This window comes from Marmota monax, unplaced genomic scaffold (genome assembly GCF_021218885.2).
Source record: "Marmota monax isolate L192 unplaced genomic scaffold, Marmota_monax_Labrador192_F-V1.1 WCK01_AAM20220418_F8-fsc00081, whole genome shotgun sequence".
Lineage (NCBI taxonomy): Eukaryota > Metazoa > Chordata > Mammalia > Rodentia > Sciuridae > Marmota > Marmota monax.
The window spans coordinates 1,330,730-1,349,940 of record NW_026695234.1 but is presented as its reverse complement, the minus strand read 5'-3'; the positions used below and the strand labels follow the sequence as shown (position 1 = coordinate 1,349,940).

Here is a 19,211-nt window from a genome sequence, read left to right as displayed (position 1 = left end):
CACAAATTTGAGATTAGCCTAAGCAACTTGAGGAACCTGTCTCAAAATAAAAAGTTTTTAAAAGAGATGTGAAGCTGGGTGTGGTGGCACATGCCTGTAATTCCAGCAGCTTGGGAGGCTGAGGCAGGAGGATCCCAAATTCAAGGCCAGCCTCAGAAACTTAGTGAAGCCTTAAGCGATTTAGCAAGACCCCGCCTCAAAATGGGCTAGGGATGTGACTCAGTGGTTAAGTGCCCCTGGGTTTTACCTCTGGTTACCCACCCCCCACCAAGAAAAGACATGAGGATGTAGCTCAGTGATAAATTGCCCTTGGGTTCAATCCCCAGGGGCCCACCTTACCCACCAAAAAAGGACTTGATGCTACTGTTGAATCCTGGATGGCAGCAGGTGGCTAATCCAGCCCCTGTTTGCTTTTCTTTGAATGTAAACATGAATTCCTATTTTTTGCCCCCACCCACATACCCACATAGAACTCTACTGATCATCTTTCCTACCATGAACTCCATGACTGTCCCTTTCTTTTGCTAGTCTGGGTTTTATTCTCTAGGGTTGGTTAACTTTTGAGATAAATGACCAGCAGAGTGGGATTTGATTGTGTAAGAGTTTTTGCCATGCCAGTTAGAAGAGTTTCAAATCTTTTCCAGAGTATCAGTTGGCAGAATTGAAGGGGCAGTGGATGGCCTCTCTTCAGTAGCATCTCCCCACTCTCCTTGAAACCTCACCCAAGAATCTCATGACTATAGCTCAATCTCCTGCCCAAAACCCCCATCTTAATTCTCCAAATTCAGATTCACTTTTTTTTTCAAATTGATATATCTTATTTTGCTTTTATTTGTGCATTATAGATGTACATAATAGTTGGGTTTGTTTTGACATAATCATACATGCATGGAATTTTATTTATTTCAGTTCAGTTCCCGGTGCCCCTCCTCTTTTCCTGCCCTCCTCCCTCCCCCGCTTCCTCTTCCTCTTCCTCTATTCTACTCACCCACTTTTCCTCTACCCCAGACTCACTTTTGCTTACACACTCCCTATTGAAATTGACCTCCATCATTCTGTAAAGAAGGGAAGGTCGGAGTGGGTGTGCCAACAAGAACATGGATTTAAAAGCCAGATCTGGTTTGGCCCCAGATCCTTCACTGACTAATGGCCTTGCCTTGGACAATATTCTTGATCTTTTACCCACAGTTTGAAACATGTGTAAAACAAAAGCAGTAATACCCACCCCCACAAAACTGGCTTAAGAATTAAGTGAGACAAAACCTGTAAGTGACACACCACAAAATGGTCATCTCATTAATGTCGGCTCCTCTTCCTTCCTCTATCTGTTTAAGTGTGATGATTCCCTTTAAGGGGCAAGAGCCACGTTTCCCTTGTCTGTATATTTACAGGGTTTAACACAGTGTCAGGCAACAGAGGCTGATTTAGTTCATGCTTATCAAAGGAATGTTTAGTTGAATGAATGACTGATTGGACAGTCTAATGGTGGACTGACTGAGAGGCAGTGCCATTAATGTTTTGTAGAAAGTCCCTACAGAAGATCGTCTCTTCGTCTAACATTATCACCATTCAGAAATAAAGCAACCACTGCCAGTACTGACATGCATCTGGCCCTCTGATTCTCAGGAGGACATGTGAACCGGTGCCCACTGGCACAGGACACACAGGAGAGCACATCCTCCTTTTTTTTTGTAACACTGGGGATGGAACCCAGGGTCTTGTGCATGCTAAGCAAGCACTCTGTCACCAAGTTACATCCCAGTGCTATGCCTATTCTTCTCTCGAAGTGAGTGACCTGGCCAAGTTATATATACTCTGTCTAGGCCTCACTTTCCTCACAAGTTCACTGAGGGAAATAATGGCACCTTCTCAGAGCACTGAGTGTTTCATACAGTGAGCATCTGGCCCTCGTAAACTCCAGGTCTGTACCTCTAGTGTGAAGCAAGAGGTACAATGACTTACTGGGTAGCGTTCTAGGAGGAGGACAATGGCTCCTTCTGGTCTGTGTGATTTTTCTCTGACCCTCCAAAGCTGTGAGTCAGACAGAACTTCTTCTGCTGCTCTGGGCTGAAACCAGTTCAGAAGCACTAAAAAATCTGCCATGTTTAAATATTTTTTAGCTGATTCTAGAGGCTCAGAGAGTGGGGGGTGGGGATGGGAGGAGACAAAAATTAGTCTCTATTGTCATCTGCAACCTGAAGTGACTCCTCATTACCATGTGTTTATCCCAGATCCTTTTTTTTTTCTTTCCTTTTGGCGGAGTGGAGTGAGGTGGGGGCTGTTCCCTCTTCCATTTTCAGTCCCCCTTGATGATTGATTGATCATTGGGGTTGAGGTTAACTTCACATGACTCCCCTGCACCCTGAGCCTTCACCACAGCAGATCTCAGACCCTGGGCATGAGGCAACAGGACTCCAGGCACACCCTTGCCCTCCATTGAGAAAGGCTGAGCAAGTCTCTTCACCTCCCTTTTGCCGCTTTTTTCTCTTCTGTGCAATGAAAATACCCATGATGCTCTACAGCTGTTCTGAGGAGTCCTGGGAGTGATTATATAAACGTCTTTAGCACAGCTCCAGCACTACCACCGCACTGACGCGGCACTTGCTCATGAGTGAGCTCCATCCTCCTGCCTGAGGGCAGCTGCTGCTTTCCTGGTGTTCTGCTTCTTCCCCCAGAACATTCTCCACCTTTGATGCATCCTGGAGCACTTCCCCATAGAGCTGCTGGCCTTAGACGGTGCCTGGGGATTTGCCATGGCTCTGTGTTAACCTCCCACCCTCCATATTGCCCCCCACCCCAGGGACACCTTTGCCCCCAAACCAGCTGGGCTGTCCTCTGGGAAGTCGCAGTGACTCTGCACAACAGATGCTATTGCTCCAGGGGAGCCCTTATTTCCATGGTGTTCTACAGAACCTGTAACCTAGAAACAGAATCCTCCGGACTGACAAGGAGTCAGAGACTGATGCCTGAAATGTGAAATTGAACCCAGCAGCTTGTTACAGGACTAACCCACATTCTGCTCTCAGAGATCTCCCTAAAGAAAAAGCCCAGGAAAGCCTGCAGAAATGGTAAAGTCCTGGAGCAGACATAGTCCTAAAAATATGAACCATGGCCATATTTATTGTGCACCTATCATGGGCAGGAGACTGTGCTATGAGAAAACATCTAGGATCTCACAGTAGGAGCACCATGCCCCTGGCTTGCTGGTGTCCTTGGGCAAGACAGAGACAGTTTCTGATCCTCAGTTGCTCAGGCAACAATACTACTTCAATGTATACAATTGATTGAACATTTGAAGCCCATATGCTATTCCCTTAGGAAGTGAACTCTGCAAAGTGGAGAATAAAGGTCCCAAGGGGAATGCTAGTGACTTAGGATCTAAGATCTTAGGAAGGAGAGGCAGCCGTAGCAAGCCTTTCCCCAGAGCCGGACAACTGTCGCCTCCCAGCTCATGGCCATAGTGCCTCTCTTTGGATCCTTTGCTGGGCAGAAACTCCTATCCTCCCATGGCAGCCTGGATGACTATGGCCGTGGAAAGTGTTGCTTTCCTGCTGTCCCTCCCCTACTGCTCACAGCTCCTCAGTCTCTCCCCCACTTTCTTCCTGACCCAATCTAAATTTCCCTGCCTGACTCCCAACAATCTGTGTCATCAGCCCTCCTTGCCGTAGACCTCCTGTGCCAAGCTCACCCATCGCTGACTGGTTTCCACCTCTGAGCCTTTCCTTGTGTGATTGAATTTCTGGAAAGCTTTTTCTCTCTCCCCAAATCCTAAACACTCTTCAAGACCTTCCCAGATGGCCGTGCATGGTTTTAACAGAGAAGGAATCTGGGTCATTCACTGCCCAGTCTTGAAATATTTCTGTTAGCATGGAACTTAAGCTTACTCTAGGAAAACTACAAAGATTGATTAGGTAATAAGCATAGGTATATGTGCAAATGTTATTCTGTTAAGTGACTAATGTATGTTAGACATTGTGCTGAGCCCTTCAAATGCATTGTCTGCTATTAACCATATTCTACCTTGCAAGGTAGGTGTATTAGCCCCATTTAAGAGATTGGGAAGATGAGCCTTAGGATAACTAATTTGTCCACAGCCTTTACCATTAGAAAGAGTTTGGCTCCAAAGAATGTACTTTTTTAACACTGCAAACACTCCCACCTGTGCCTCTGTGCAAAACGCATTGATCTTGTGAGGAGGAAAAGCATTGTCTAGATCCTAGAGAGACTTACAACAGAGGCAAAGAGAAATGTGTTTTATTATGTCACCACCCATGGTCTAATGGCTGGTTTCCCAATTACAAACTGCTGCCTCCCTGCAGCAGAGACCAGATCTCCAGCCCCTTTTTAGCAAGAACAAAACAAGGCCTCCCATATGGGCTGCTGGGCCCCACCACATAAAAACATCAGGGAACCTAAACAGCATTTTCCCTGCTAACCACCCCCTGAGGAGATCTGCTTAATAGGCCCTTTATGGTTGGAAGGGAGAGTCTTGTTGATAGGGATGGGGGTGGCTGCAGGTTGGAGTTCTTCATCTGGTAGGCCTGCTTAAGCCCCCAAATAGCTCAGTAATTTTTTTCCTTTCCTGATTAGCTTTCTAAAGCACATTTTCCTTCCTGTAGGCCAGCATTAGGGGTAGCGGCCCCGGCACGCTCTCTGTCCCATTGATTGTTAGATGTGCAGCTCTCAAACAGGCCACAATGGCTGAAAGCAGAGGCCATTAACCCCAGCTCACTGAAAGGGTTCACCGCCAGGAGACTGATTCTGAAACTGGGACTTTAGGATCAATATATCTTTCTCCATTAGGTTCATTTCCTCCGAAGGAAATGGATAGGACCATTATGGTGGATGCGTATTGACAGGCTTCTCCATGGCGGTCTCTGCCTCATGGGGAGAAGGCTGGGGGTGGGGGCAAAATGTGGGAGATAAGGTGATTAAAGCGAACCACTTGGGCTCTTGACAAGCCTATTTTACTGGTCTTGGTGGCAAATAGTAGCTGGAATTCCTTGTGTGAAAGTGATAGAATAAATGGCTTTTCATAGGTATAGAAAATTATGACATGAATTTGAATATACTTGGAAGGAGTTCGGACTCATGGAAGAACTTTCTGAGTGTGACAGCCATTCAGTGATCAAGAACCATTGTTGAGTCTCCTTTTCTCAATGTCTATAAGGAGAGAAGAGGTTTCCTTTAAGAGTCAAGGATAGTCTTAAATACAATTTTGTCTGACCATAAGGAAGGATGGGAAGGATCTTCTCAAGGTACTTTGCAAAGAATTGCTGTCTAACACTCAAGGTTGCTTCTGAAACCTCAGAACTCTTTATACATGTCATATTTTTTCTTCTCAACCTTCCTGTGGGCTTGATCATCTCCTCTTCTCTGATGATGGGCAAACTAAAGCCTTAAATGAAAAAGTGACTTCCTTTGGGGAATGGACCTGAAAACCAGTGTCCATGTTCTACACCTAAACACACCTGCTGGGGCCACAGTATTTGGCCAGGCCTAGATTTTACTGTAGTCGGGAAGGTTTGGATAAATGACCACTGCTGTTCTCCTTGGTTTGTGTGGCTCTTAGCTCATCCTTAAGTGTTTCTCACCACTGTGACCGGTGACATTTGGCCTCTTATCATCAATTAAAAGTGGAACAGAATTTTGTTGGCCACTGGCAGCTGAGGGTGACATCAGAAACTGAAGTTTCAATGCATGAGCATTAATAGATGAGAGGAGCTGAAGAGCATGAATTCAAGGAATTAAACTGGCTGCTTGGCAAGTGTTATGGTTTGGATACTAAGTGTCCCCCAAAAGCTCACATGTGAGGCAATGCAAAAAAGCTTAGATAGAGGTGAAATGATTGGGGTATGAGAGCCTTAATCTAAGCAGTCCATTAATCCTCTGCTGGGGATTAACTGGGCAAGAACAGTAGACAGGTAGGGTGTGACTGGAAGAGGTGGGTTAATGGGTTAATGGTGGGTTAATTGCCCTTGATGTTTAAGTTTTGTCCATGGTAAAGGGAGTCTCTATCTCTCTGTTTCCTGGCATGATGTCCTAAGCCTCTTACTTCTGCCATACTCTTCTGCCATGATATTCTCACCTTAGGCCCCAAAGAATGGAGTCAGCTATCTATGGACTAAGACCTTTGAAACCGTGAGCCACAAAATGGACTTCTTCCCCTTTTAATTGTTCTAGTCAGGTCTTGGTCACAGTGGTGACAAAACTGACTAAAACAACAAACTTCTCCTAGCTTTGGCCACTGGAGTGCATGGGATCACATTGGCTCTATATCTCATATCCACTTGCCCACCCTCATACACAGTTGTCCGCACATGGGAAAGTGCCATCCCTGGAACCAACCTAAGCCCAACAAGAGAGAAAAAGGAAACATGCGGAATATAGTTTTGGTTGGTATGAAACCTTCATCGACGGAAAAAGGTAAAATCCAGGAAGAATGAACATAAAAAAAAAAAAAGCCAAAGAAGTAAGTTAATTCTAATTCAGAAAAAAAGATCAGAACTTCTCCCTTTTAGATTAGCAGAGTTTGTTTGGGTTTTAGTCATAAAAGCCTTTTTCCTGTCTAGACTTGCTTCTACAGAGAATAGATTTGGTTTTACCCTCTCTTTTGGAAGATAAGAGAGAAGCCCTCTTCTGATATGGCTGAGATAAATGTTGGGCACCAGCTTAAAGACAGACCAACACTGAAGTTCTCCATATCACCATCCCTCTGCTGCCAAGAAACCCTGGTCCCACCTGGAAGGCATCCAGGAATCAGGAGCACATCCCTAGGATCACACACAATAAGAGGTTTATTGTCCATCTCCGCCTGGGTTTCCAGAGAAGGGAGAACTGGGGGTCCATTAGCCAAGACATTTTCCAGGGTTTGGGCTCAGTGCTTCCACACTGATGAGTGGGGCTCTTGCTTTGAGCTGAGACTCAAGGATGCCAGCTTATCCAAGTCCTTTAGGGGACAAAGGGTAGGAGAAAATTAGCGAGGCTACTTGCTCAAGACTCCAAGATTCCAGGACTCAGCCTAATTTGAGTGTTCCTAATCCAAAATTTGAAAATCTGAAAAGCTCCCAGGTCAGAAACTTTCTGAACTATACACAACACTCAAAATTGGCAGGGGGAGGGGGGATTGCAGCATTTGAGATTTCAGATATTCAGGTTCAGATTCTCAACCTGTTACCAATACCAAATTCATTTACTTGCTGCTTGAAAAAAGCCTAATGAATCAAAGTAATGTTGTTTCCAGCAAGGTAAAAGATTCAGTAACCCAGAAAGACCCAGAAGATGGTGAACTATCATCCTGAAAGACCATCTTAGCACAAGTTTTAAATTCCTTTTATCTTTAGGTAGCTGGCAGTCTGTTGACTTACATCAGTCTTCAACCAGGAGGAGCAGGACTAGATAAGTTTCAGGTATAATAACCTTATGGTACTAGGTTAAATGATTAACAAGACTGCCTACTCGGAAGGAAAAAGGCTTTTTCTAGCAAAGATAACCATGAACCTAGCTACAAAATGTAATGTCTATGCAAATATTTCAAAAATCTAAAAATAAATAAATAAATATAAAACATTTCTGATCCCAAACATTTTAGATAAGGGATACTCAGTCTTCATTTTGGAAGAGAAATGACAAATTTTTCATCTTAGAGGAGGAAGTTTATAAGACTAGAAGTATCTGATAATTAACTAACCACTTTGGTGACCACTGCTTGATATGGCCACTCACTGAATCCCAGCGTTCTTCATCTGTAGACCTTATCTCCAAGGTATGAGTCATTTGGAAACTCTGGGAGCTCACATCTGTTTAAGTCCAGGATCTTGTGCCCAGGCTGTTCCTGGGCCAGGATGTGGCCTCAGTGTCTTTACCCTCATTTTCTCACTTCATTTGGTTTCTTACAAGGTCATCTCACTCAGATGTCACTTCTTGTCACCACACTAGACATCTTCTCCTTCTCCCTTTAGAATCATAGCGGGTAAGACTCTATTTGTAGAGGAAAACTCCTGTATTAAGCAGCACGGGTGGTTAGGACACTGTGGGGAGAGGACCTCCTGTCTTCTGTGGTTAAAGAGAGAAGGAAAAGTAGAGGGTGGTAGAGTTGCGGAGGGTGTCTAGAGTCTTTCTCAGCAAAGCTGAGTGGACCAGAAGCATCTCTGAGTGAGAATGTGGCCTTAGGAGTCAAGAGCTATCATGAACTGCCTATGCTGTTCTGCCATGGATACAGAAAAAGCAGGAGTCAGAAGAAGCATGAGTGATAAAAATAGGATATAGTAATAGGACATTTTTAATTGGTTCTGGCATGCATTTGCATGGGTTTATTTTACCTCCCTTTGGATGCAATCATGCTTCCAGTCTCCCCTCTTCAACCCATGTCCCTAAACCCTTCCCTGAAACAATCCTTCTGAAAGTAGTCCAGGGTCATAGTCAAATGTGAGTATGGAAGAGCAGAGACATCTAGTAATCGTTGACAGAAAAAAATTTTAAACAAATTAGGAAATATCCTTTCCCCCGCAGCTTTATTACTTGACAGATGCTAAGAGCATTGTTCAAAGCCCCGGGATCCTTATACTTTTACTGTATTTCAAGGCAGTTGGGGTCGGGTGGGGGAACTTGACAACAGAGAGGCAAAATAACTTTCCCCAAGCCATGCAACACAGAAGGATGGAGAGCAAGATTTTTGAAGCTCTGACTGCAATCAGGTCTCACTGGGCAGCAAATGTGGCCCACTGAAGAGAACACCTGCCCATGCTGTGGTGCAAGAATCTGGTTCTGAAGCTGGTATAACTGAGCAATCTGGGAGCCTCACAGATATAGTGCATTCCTGAGAGCAAGGACAATGTCTTAATGGCCTCTCTGCATTTTACGTGGACCTTCGGTGCTGAATGCATAGCTGTTGACATGTACTACTGGATGGGTTCCTCATCTGTAACAGAATAAAAGTGGCTGCTACATTGAGAGCCCTTATGCAAAGTTTCTTACCATATAAAAATAATTTCCATGCAAAGGAAAGATTCTAACCTCCATAGTCTCAAGCTGCCTGCAGCCCCAGTGCTACATAACTTCCCTGAGAATAGTCAGGAATAGCTAGACAAGATTTAGTGGTTCTGGTGGGTGACTCAGTGCAGACACAGTGTCCTTCCACTCCCACAACCAGGGAATTCCCACTCAAGAGGAGTGTGGAGAAACCACAGCAGTGCCCTGTCAGTAATATAAAACCCAAATATTTGGATTAGGACCTTTTATCAACAGTTTGAGATACCAAATCATGTATTCAAAAAACAGAATGAAGCATCTGATCTCCCAAGATTGACAGCTGCTCGGTATAGTAGTCCCCACTTATCCATTTTCATTCCATGGTTTCAGTTATCCAAGATCAACCTTGGTCCAAAAATATTAAATGGAAAATTCTAGAAATAAATAACTTATAAGTTTTAAATAACTTTTATGACAGACAACTGAAATGGTTAGATTTTTAGTTGTTAATCTCTCTAATTTATAAATTAAACTTTATCATAGGTGTGTATGCATAGGAAAAAAACATGAAATATTTATAGAGTTCAGTACTATACACACTCCCCAGCATCCACTGGGGTCTTAGAACATACCCCCTCCCCATGGGTGAGGGGAGCTATTGTTTACTTTTTTGCTGATTCATAACTTTTAATTATACTTCCAGAACCAAGCTTTGGAATGGGATAGTCACAAAGATCGGGCTCTCGCTTTCAGAGCTAATCCACCCAGGGGCAGTCAGGTGCTAACAATATGGGCTTCCAAGTTTGTCATGAGGGTTTAATATCTGTTAAGTGCATGGTACATAAAGACTTTCATCATTATTGATGTCTTCATTTTTCTCCTACTAGAGAAACAAATACATGTAGAGTCACCTGTTTGTCCTTGATGCTCAGGTGGCTGTCAGCCTCGGGATGCTGCAGATGAACCTACAAAGATGATCTATACTGAGCAAGCATTCAGAGAACACAGAAAAGGACTCTGACATTCTGTCTAAACTTATTTAAAAAAAAAAAAAGCATTGTTTTTTAGTACACCCTAAAAGAATCCCTCAATATTCCTTCATGATACTGGTGGCCTCTTTGTGTAGCTGAACTCACCCACCATGAAGAAAATGAGTTGGGTTCTGCCTATGTCTCCCCATCCCCCTGTATAGTGCAGCCCATTAAGCTGATTTTGAGAGAAGAAAATGAGTCATCTCATTAATTAGGCCATTTAAAATTGAATTAAAAGTGTTAGGTGTGGAAAACTGAGCAACTGGCATCCTGAAGGTTGAGATTTTTTTTTAAATCCTGAAGTTTGTATTAAATATTCAAAAAATTGTGATGGTCTTAGCTACATAAAGGAAATATATCATTTAATTTTGGTTTCACAGGGACTTTTATCCACTTGGAGGATTATGTACTTGACCCCATGTATTCTCTTTTCCTCACAAATAGGTCCTTGGTCACAGAGAACCAGTGCATAGAGCAGATGGCATGCCAGAGGCCAGGAGTTAATGTCTATCAATTCAAAATCAAAGACAATGCAACTCCAAGTACAGGTTGAACATCCCTAATTTGATCCCTAATTCAAAAATCTGAAGTGCTCCAAAACCTAAAACTTTTTAAACACTAAAATGCTTTTCATTTTCAACTGTTTCAGGCTTCAGATTTTCAGAGTAGAGATGCCAAAGAGGTAAAGTGTATGCAAATATCTCAAAACCCCAAAATCTTCAAAATCAAACACTTTTGGTACCAAGCACTTTGAATAAGGGATACTCATCTTGTAATTGAAAAGCTCAAAAAATTAGTTCTCTAATTGAATCAAGGTCTAGGGCTGGGGATATAGCTCAGTTGGTAGAGTTCTTGCCTTGCATGCATAAGGCCCTAGGTTCAATCCCTGGCACCATTAAAAAAAAAATGTCTCACTATTTCGAGTGACTATATGTCCATTTATATATATATATATATATATATATATATATGCATGTGTGTATAATGTAGAATTATATATGTAGTAGGCAATATATATATTATTTTTTATTACAGGCATTGGAATTTTGTCAAGTGGCAATAATATAAGAGAAGGACTCTCCTTCTAAAGCCACATGGAGGTTCATGCTAAAGAACCAGGGGTCATACCCACCTGCATTAGAGATGTCTTGAATATTTATTGGTCTCAGTATTGAATCAGTTAGGAGCAGAAGATATTCCTTAGACAGGAAGTAGGAACTCAATGGTGGCCCAAAAGAAATGTCTTGGTCACAAAAGAATAAGACAAGGATTCATAGTCAAGAAAACATTCTAAGCAGTGGTACATGCTTATAATCCCAGCAGTTTGAGAGGTTGAGGTAGGAGGATCATGAGTTCAAAGCCAGCCTCAGCAAAAGCAAGTCATTAAGCAACTCTATGAGACCCTGTCTCTAAATAAAATACAAAAAAGGGCTGGGGATGCAGCTCAGTGGTCGAGTGCCCCTGAGTTCAATTCCTGGTACCAAAAAAATAAAAGAAATAGATAACATCCTAGGAAGGAGATGCCTAGCAACAAGATGGTTCTAATCATGAAACCTGGATCAATAACTACCACCCTCCTCCCAAACTTGTTTCTACTCCTGCACTCTCTCTCCTCTGAAATGTTCCAAAACCCCAAACTCCACCATCCACACTGTCAAGCTATAGTCCCAGGACAGCCTCTGAACATTGCTCCATCCACAATCCAAACATCATTCCAACATCGCCACCTCCACTGCTCTAGTGTACGCTCTCCAGGCACCCTTCTGATCTGCGGTCAAGACCTTCTACAGTCTCCCAGCACACCCATGGGGCTTCAGGGAGCTTATCTCCCTTGAGTCTATCCCTCTGTTCCAATCCCAGCATGCCACTCTGGCTGAACATCCTTCTCTGATCCCCACTGCAGATGCAATCAGGTCTAAGCTCTCTAACACAGCATGCAAGATCTTTGTGAGCTGACTGCCGCCTACCTTTTCAGCTTCATCTTTATCTACTCCAGCTTTTCAGTTTTTGCCCTAGCATCACCTAATTCTAATTTCCCTCTACATACAGTGCTGCCTCTGGCCTTCCTTCTTTTGCTCACACCCTTCTTTTCCCTCTATCTAGCTTGCTACATCATTTCTTCTTGGACAAATTCCAAAACTCTCAGGTCACAGCACCTTTCATGTATCAGTAATTTTTACATAGAGCTTGTGGCCAACATAAATATCCAACAGTTCTATTTATTCAGTATTTAAACTCAAATACCTTGGTAAGTATTTGTGTCCTAATAACTTAGGAGGCATTTGGAAAAAATAAATAAATAAATAGAAAAAAAATAGTATTTTTATTTTATCCTTAAATTATCACCACTATTTATTAATGGTATATGTGTGTCTATTGGGCACTATACGACTGCTCAAACCACCACCACTCTTACTTTCTGTTTCACATGAATTTTTATTGGGTAATTGCTGCTTTATATATATATATATATATATATATATACACACACATATATATATACACACATATATATGTACATACACACATATATATTAATTATACATAATAGTGGGATTTGTTGTAACATTCTTGTACATGCTTTCTATGACTGCAATTGCCAAAACCCCAGCTTCACAAAATATGATATCAAGAGAAATGTAGCACAATCAAATATTGAACCTTGAGCTGGCTTCAGTGAATGATGACTATCACATTGTTACCTCAAATATTAAAATGATCTGCAAGGCACGGTGGCACACACTTATAATCCCAACAGCTTCGAAGGCTGAGGCAGGAGGATCACAAGTTTAAAACCAGTGAGGCCCTAAACAACTCAGTGACACCCTGTCTCTAAATAAATACTTTAAAAAGGTGGGCGGGGCTGGGGATATGTCTCAGTGGTTGAAAGTCCCTGGGCTCAATCCCCAGTACCAAAAAAAAAAAAAAAAAAGTTGAAAAGATGCGAAAGCACCTCTTTGTCTTTGCCTTAGTAACTGGGTCTAGGTAGCTCTGGATAAAATATAAGAACTTCAGACCTAGAAACTCTTTACCATGGAGCTAGAGCCCTTAGCCTGAGCTTTCTTGGCACTCCATGCGCTATCCTTGCCCTTCACATACTGCATTATAAGAACCTGCTCTGTGTGTCTTTCTTCTTCTATGAGCAAGACCCAGGCTCTCCTCTTTCTATACCATATGACAACCCAGGGCCTGGCTGGTGTCCAATGACAGGAACTCAAACAACAGGAGGGCCAGAGCCATTGTGGAATACCAGAGAACTAGTGTGGCTCAGAGGGACTCATCCTTCTAGAGAGTTAAACAGGTGATTCCTGTCAAGCTCAAAATCTGTAGTTCCAGCAGAGAAGGAGAATCTGCTGGACCTGGAAGTAGCACCAGCCTGACTCAACCAATGAACCAGTGGCTCTTGTCCCTGAAGGGTGCCAACCAGTCAGAGTACAACACTCAACACACTCATGGTTTGGTTTTAGGTTTTCATCTGGTTTCTGGCAAGAATTTCTTAAGAGTAAATGATAAAAGGATGGGGGAAAAAAGAAGGAAAAAGGGAAGGAAAGAAAATATAGAGGAAGGGAGGGTGGGGAAGGAGAAGGATTGGAGGAAAGGATGCTATATACCTCAGGCAAACTCAGGAGAAAGGGATCTGTCCTTTGCAGGCTGTGTTCAAAGGCACAAGAGTATCTCTGTGACCCTGGGACCAGACCTACCTCCTGACCTAAGATCATTGGAGCTGAGAGATCATAGTGGGAGGAATCCCAGCAAAGCCAACAGGCCATCTATGGATGCCACTGGTTCCTCCCTTTTTGGCTAATTTCTTGACAGTTACTTCCCTGATTTCTTGGCTAGCCATTGTTTTTGTCTTATTTGTGCTGTTCTTCCCCATTCCTGGTAGACATGAGAATTTGCATTAATTTTTTCACAGTCTGCTATAAATGAACCCTAGGCATAACTGAGAAAGTTAAGACCAGGATCCGAAGTCAAATTTATGTTTGTATGTGATAGAACTTCCATGAATCACACGGCTCACTGATTTTAACCAAGAAGATCCCATTGAAATTGTTCATTACTATAATCCCTTGCTGTAATCCAATAGCAGAGCTACTGGTATCTCAGTTTAAAGAGATGTCCGTCTAGCCGGATACAGTGACATATGCCTTTAATCCTAGTGACTAGAGAGTCAGAGGCAGAAGAATTGCAAGTTTTGCAATTAAGTTGCCTGGCAATTTACCAAGACCCTGTCTCAAAAAAATAAATAAATAAATAAGTGCTGGGGATAGCCAGGTGTGGTGGTGTATGACTGAAATCCCAGTGGTTTGGGAGGATGAGGCTAGAGGATCGCAAGTTCAAAGCCAGTATCAGCACCTAGAGAGTCCCTGAGCAACTAGCAAGATATTTGATTTTGAGATGGGAAGAAGAAATCAAATAGATTTCTTCTTCCCATCTCAAAATAAAAAATAAAAAATGGGCTGGGAATGGGGCTCAGTGGTTGAACGCCCCTGGGTTCAATGCACAGTACTAAAAGAGAGAGACAGAGAGAGTCTTTTATTTGCTTAAGGTCTCAAAAAGTCTCTGAAATGAATCCTCAGCCAACTTCTGAGTCACTCAGAGAGTAGCAGATGTTCTGGCTCGGCCTGGGGTTCGGGGTCCACCCCACACACTCCCACTTCTCCCAGCATGGCCCCAGTGGATGGCCGTGGAGCTGGTGCTCTATGGCAACAGTCTCTTCAGCTGGGTGAAGAGGAGGAGACTTGTGCTACTGATTCCCGTGTTGGGCTGTTCTGTGGGCAGAGTTCTGGGAACAAACTCAACCCAAATCATTGCCAACCCGGTAGTAGGTGAAGAGGCCATAGGGTCTACCTGGGGCTTGAGAGAAAAGGAAAGTTTACCCTCCCTGCATCCTGTCTAGGAAATTTCACTCCTCTATTTCAGATCAATAACTACTTTCTAGAAATTTAAACACAGAAACACACACAGAAACATTCAAGCATATTACTTTCAGAAAGTTCTTTCTGGTAACTAACTTGAACCCTTTGTCCTGTAGCCAGCACTGATTTTATTTTGGCTGATCCTTACTAGAATGGGTGCGTCAGATAAGATAACCCTCCACAAAATTAAGGCCCTTTCAGACTTGTCTTCTTTAGAAAGAATTTGGATTTCCTTAACCTTTTATCACACGGCCTTATCACACCTAAACCTTTAATTATCTCTCTCAATTTTTTTCTTTGAATCCTGTCCAAAACATGTCTTTTGAGTTACAAAGATCATAACTTAATTAGATCTTTCTTTTCAAGAGGATTCTCCTAGTTCCTCAGAAAAAATAAATTAAATTTCAGTCAGATGTATTTCATTGAGGGAAGGGCGTAGGAAAAAAGAAATTGGGTGGTTTATATAAATAGCACATTGTCTGTGCCACAAATGAGTTTGGCTTTTCCCAATTGTTTTTTAAACAATGGGTCCTTTTTTTCGGTGAGTTTAATCCCTCAGAGATTCTAACCTCCAACAGATCAAGGTTGGTCTGCCTTTGTGGGTACGTGGCTTCTCTATTGACAGAAGTGAGGTCCCTGGCCTCTGTCTGGCACAGCTTGGCTGCAATGAAGCACCTTGTCAAGGCTGGGGAGTGAATGTGGGGTCACTGTGCTGCTGTTTCAAGGGACCCCAGGGTCTGTCTTGCTTTTGCATATCTTCATCTTATTGTCTTTCACGATGCTGTTCTAACTGACTGTGCAGATGTCTTTATCCTGATCTCTGCGTATTTGCTCAGATTTCCACAGGGAAAAGGAAAGTCTTTGAATGATTTTCAGATGTGGAGCGGAGCAGCAGAGCCTGGCCTTCACCCAGCTGTCTCTTAACCAGGCTGCTTTACAGCACGTTTCTTCACTTCTTTCCACCTGAGTTTTCCCTTGTGTAAAATAAAGAAGTTGGACTCATAGATGATCTCTGAGGTCACTTCCCACCTGACCCGGAGGTTATCACAGCCTCCATCATTCTAATTGCTCCATAGAGAGGTATGAAAAGGAAGGAGGATTGATTGAGTTCTGGAGCCAACTGGGGAAGGGAGGCTCAGAAGGAGTGTCAGTTTAATTTGGATTCACTCCCTGCTGTCTCCCTCCCGAGGACCCTGGATCAGTACAGTGTAAAGGGGAAAGAATGATGTTTATTGCTCATGTATAGTGTGTGGTCACTCTAAGGCTCCTCATCCACTATCTTGTTTCAACTTTCCATCTCACCATAGAGTAGAGGTACTAGGTGTCTTCCATCATCACAACCAGCAAGTAATACTACCCACCCCCACTCAGATGAGTCTACATCCTTCAGATCTCATTTGAAATGCCACTTCTTCAAAGCCACCTTCCTCAACGAGAGATGAGGCAAGAACTCCCCATGGCTCTCTGTGCTTCACCCCCATTGCATTTACCACCTGAGTGATTAAACAATTAACCATACAATGAATGTCTCAACCATACTCAACTGAAATCTTCATGAGTGTAGAGACCACACTGTTCCTTGTTGTATTCCCAGTGCCCAATAAGGTCCCAACAAAAACAGTTGATGCTCTAGATAATGAGTAAATGCAAGTATGAATGTATGCATGAATGAAAGGATGGAGGGAGAGCAAAGCTGGATCTGAACCCCACTATCTGAACCCCAACCCCAATACCTGACTCCTGTGGATGTGTCTAAAATTTCAAAAGACTCTACTTAAAACCTTGTGCACAAGTGTTCACTGTTAAGCCATCCTGTGACTACTAACCCACCAGTAGTGAGGCTTTCGGTTCTTCCTCCCAATGGGGGAATATCAGCATGGCTCTGTCCATGCCCTTTCCCAGTACTGCTGTTTCCAAAAATGTCTGTAAAATAGTTAGAGGAGATGGATCAGGCTCTTGGTGGTGGGAGAGGGGTGAAAGGAGCTAATGACTCTCCAAACCCAATTGTCTTGGTGGGCATTTAGCCCCATGTCACTACCCTACCCCACCCCCATACTAGGGATCAATCCCAGCTCCCCTGGGATTAATCCTACAGAGCTATATTCCCTGCCCCTTTTTTAAAAAAAATTAATTATAAGACAAGGTCTCACTGAGTTGCTGAAGCTGCTCTCAAACTTGTGATCCTCCTGCCTCAGCCTCTCAAGTAGCTGGGATTAGAGGCGTGGGCCACCAAGCCTGGTATTGCCTGATGTTTGCATAACCTTCTAACCCATTCTGCCAATGGGCTGCAAACAAGAATCTGCTCTGTAGGGGATCTGGGTCAGTAAAAAATGAGTGGGTGAAAAGGGAGGAGGAAAAACCAAGACATGACAACTTTTAGGAAGCAAAAATAAAACTCTAATGTGGAGACTGCTGAAAATAGACTGCTTGGGTGTCAGGCAGCATGCAAATCCAATGCTAATTACATGGAAATCAGTGACAAGTCCTAACTTCCATGTGCCTTGATGTGACCCTTGGGGAAAACCTGCTGCAGGTGTCTGCTGCACACCACTGAGGATGGAGTGGGACGTGGGCTTTGATGTGGCCTCCTTCATCTGTTCTTGTCGCTGTGCTGAGGAAAGCTGAGAGGTTGCTAAAAATACTAACAATAGATATTTGATTTCTTCTTCCAGACAAAAAGCCTTGGCATCCACGGGAGGAAGAAGTGTTCAAGCAGCATGTGACTGGTTGGTATGAAATAAATAAATTGAGAAAATAGCGTATAATTAACTCTGAGTGTGTGTGGATGAGTGGGGACATGCAGGCTTTCTCCAAAAGACCCTTCCAGGGGGAATGAACCAGAAGGCTGTGAGACAAGCCCACTTATCAAGTCAATTGCCTCCACTACCCTGGCCTCAGAGTGTGATTCTCCTTGGACTGGTTAAAGACATTCACAGTCTTTCCAGGATAGACCCTCCCACAATATCTGCTCTCCTCCAGCCACTTAAAGATTCACTTTTGGGAGCTGGGGCTGTAGCTCAGTGGTAAAGCATTTGCCTCACCTGTGTGAGGCACCAGGTTCGATCATCAGCACCACATAAAAATAAAAATAAATAAAGATACCGTGTGTTCATCTAACTAAATATATATATATTTAAAACAAGATTCACTTTTGGTGTGTAGATATGATTCTGGGCAAATCAATTTAGAAAAATATTCTTATCTTAAAGGATATCACTACCCAGGGAAGATCCTACAAAGTGACCCTCCTGGGAGCTTCCTTGCTCCTGGGAGTCACTGTGGGCTCAATCAGAGACTAAGGGACAGGATGTGTTGGAATGGTACTGGTGGATGGGGAAGGATTTGGAGTTAATGGGAGAAAGCTTCCTGGAGAGCAGCTTTAGGGTTTTTTAAGGGAGTTGTGGGATGACAAGCAGGAGAGCAGAAGTTGATGCATCTGAGAGTTGGTTAGTGAGATTCGAGAGGTGTTTTTTTACAGCACAAATGAAAACCCTTCTCCATGCGGTGCCCAGGGAGCGGAGCTTGTAGAGGGGGGATCTGTCTCAGCTCTTTCTTCCCTTCCATTATTCTCCACTGAGGCCTCCTTGGCTCTCTTCTCTCTTCCAGGTTGTTCTCCCATGTCGGTGACCCCTTCCTGGATGACCCCCTGCCCCGGGAGTACGTCCTCTACCTCCGCCCCACCGGTCCCTTAGCGCAGAAGCTTTCTGACTTCTGGCAGCAGTCGAAGCAGATCTGTGGGAAGAACAAGGCACACAACATCTTTCCCCACATTACCCTCTGCCAGTTCTTTATGGTAAGCTGCCCCTCCTCTCCAGGGGAGCCTGGCTTCCAGTTTCCCAGCCAGCCCCTGGGGACCCAGAGTAAAAGTGGGAGCTGCTCAGGAAGATTGGAAATGGTCCTGGGCTCCTGGGCTGGGTGGAGCTCCCAGGGGTCAGCAGGGCCCATCTCTCTGCCCTTATGTCTGCTGAGGCCCAGGAGCACCCCGGGTTTGGAGTGGCTCCTCAAGACCCTAGGAATAAGCCTGAACCTCTGTGGGTGACACACTGGCCTGGCAGCTGGAACAGAGCCACTGACACGGTTCCGTTCTTGCTCCTTGTCAACCCTCTACCTCCTATGACAAAGAAACAGAGCAGGGAACAAGAAGTGTCATCCACAGACCAGAAAATGTATTTCAGCCTCGTGGGCACTGTCCATGGGGTTTTCTCACTACATCTTTCTAGAGAAATCAAAGATGGCTTTCACCTGCCAGCTTACCTAATCCATAATCCTATCAGAAAGCTTATTTAATGAT

The 19,211-nt window shown here is 43.7% G+C and overlaps 1 protein-coding gene across 2 annotated transcripts in view; it reads left to right on the top strand.

Annotated features, from left to right (window-relative positions):
- Ubash3b (ubiquitin associated and SH3 domain containing B) overlaps positions 1 to 19,211 on the top strand; it is a 145,043-nt gene that overhangs the window by 89,549 nt on the left and 36,283 nt on the right. Inside the window, exons 2-3 of one of the 2 annotated variants that reach the window (XM_046438658.2) lie at positions 17,593 to 17,646; positions 18,527 to 18,713. In XM_046438658.2, coding sequence (XP_046294614.1) covers positions 17,593 to 17,646; positions 18,527 to 18,713 — 241 coding nt within the window. Of the gene's footprint in view, positions 1 to 17,592; positions 17,651 to 18,526; positions 18,714 to 19,211 lie in introns of both variants that reach the window. The other variant, XM_046438659.2, reaches the window with a different exon arrangement.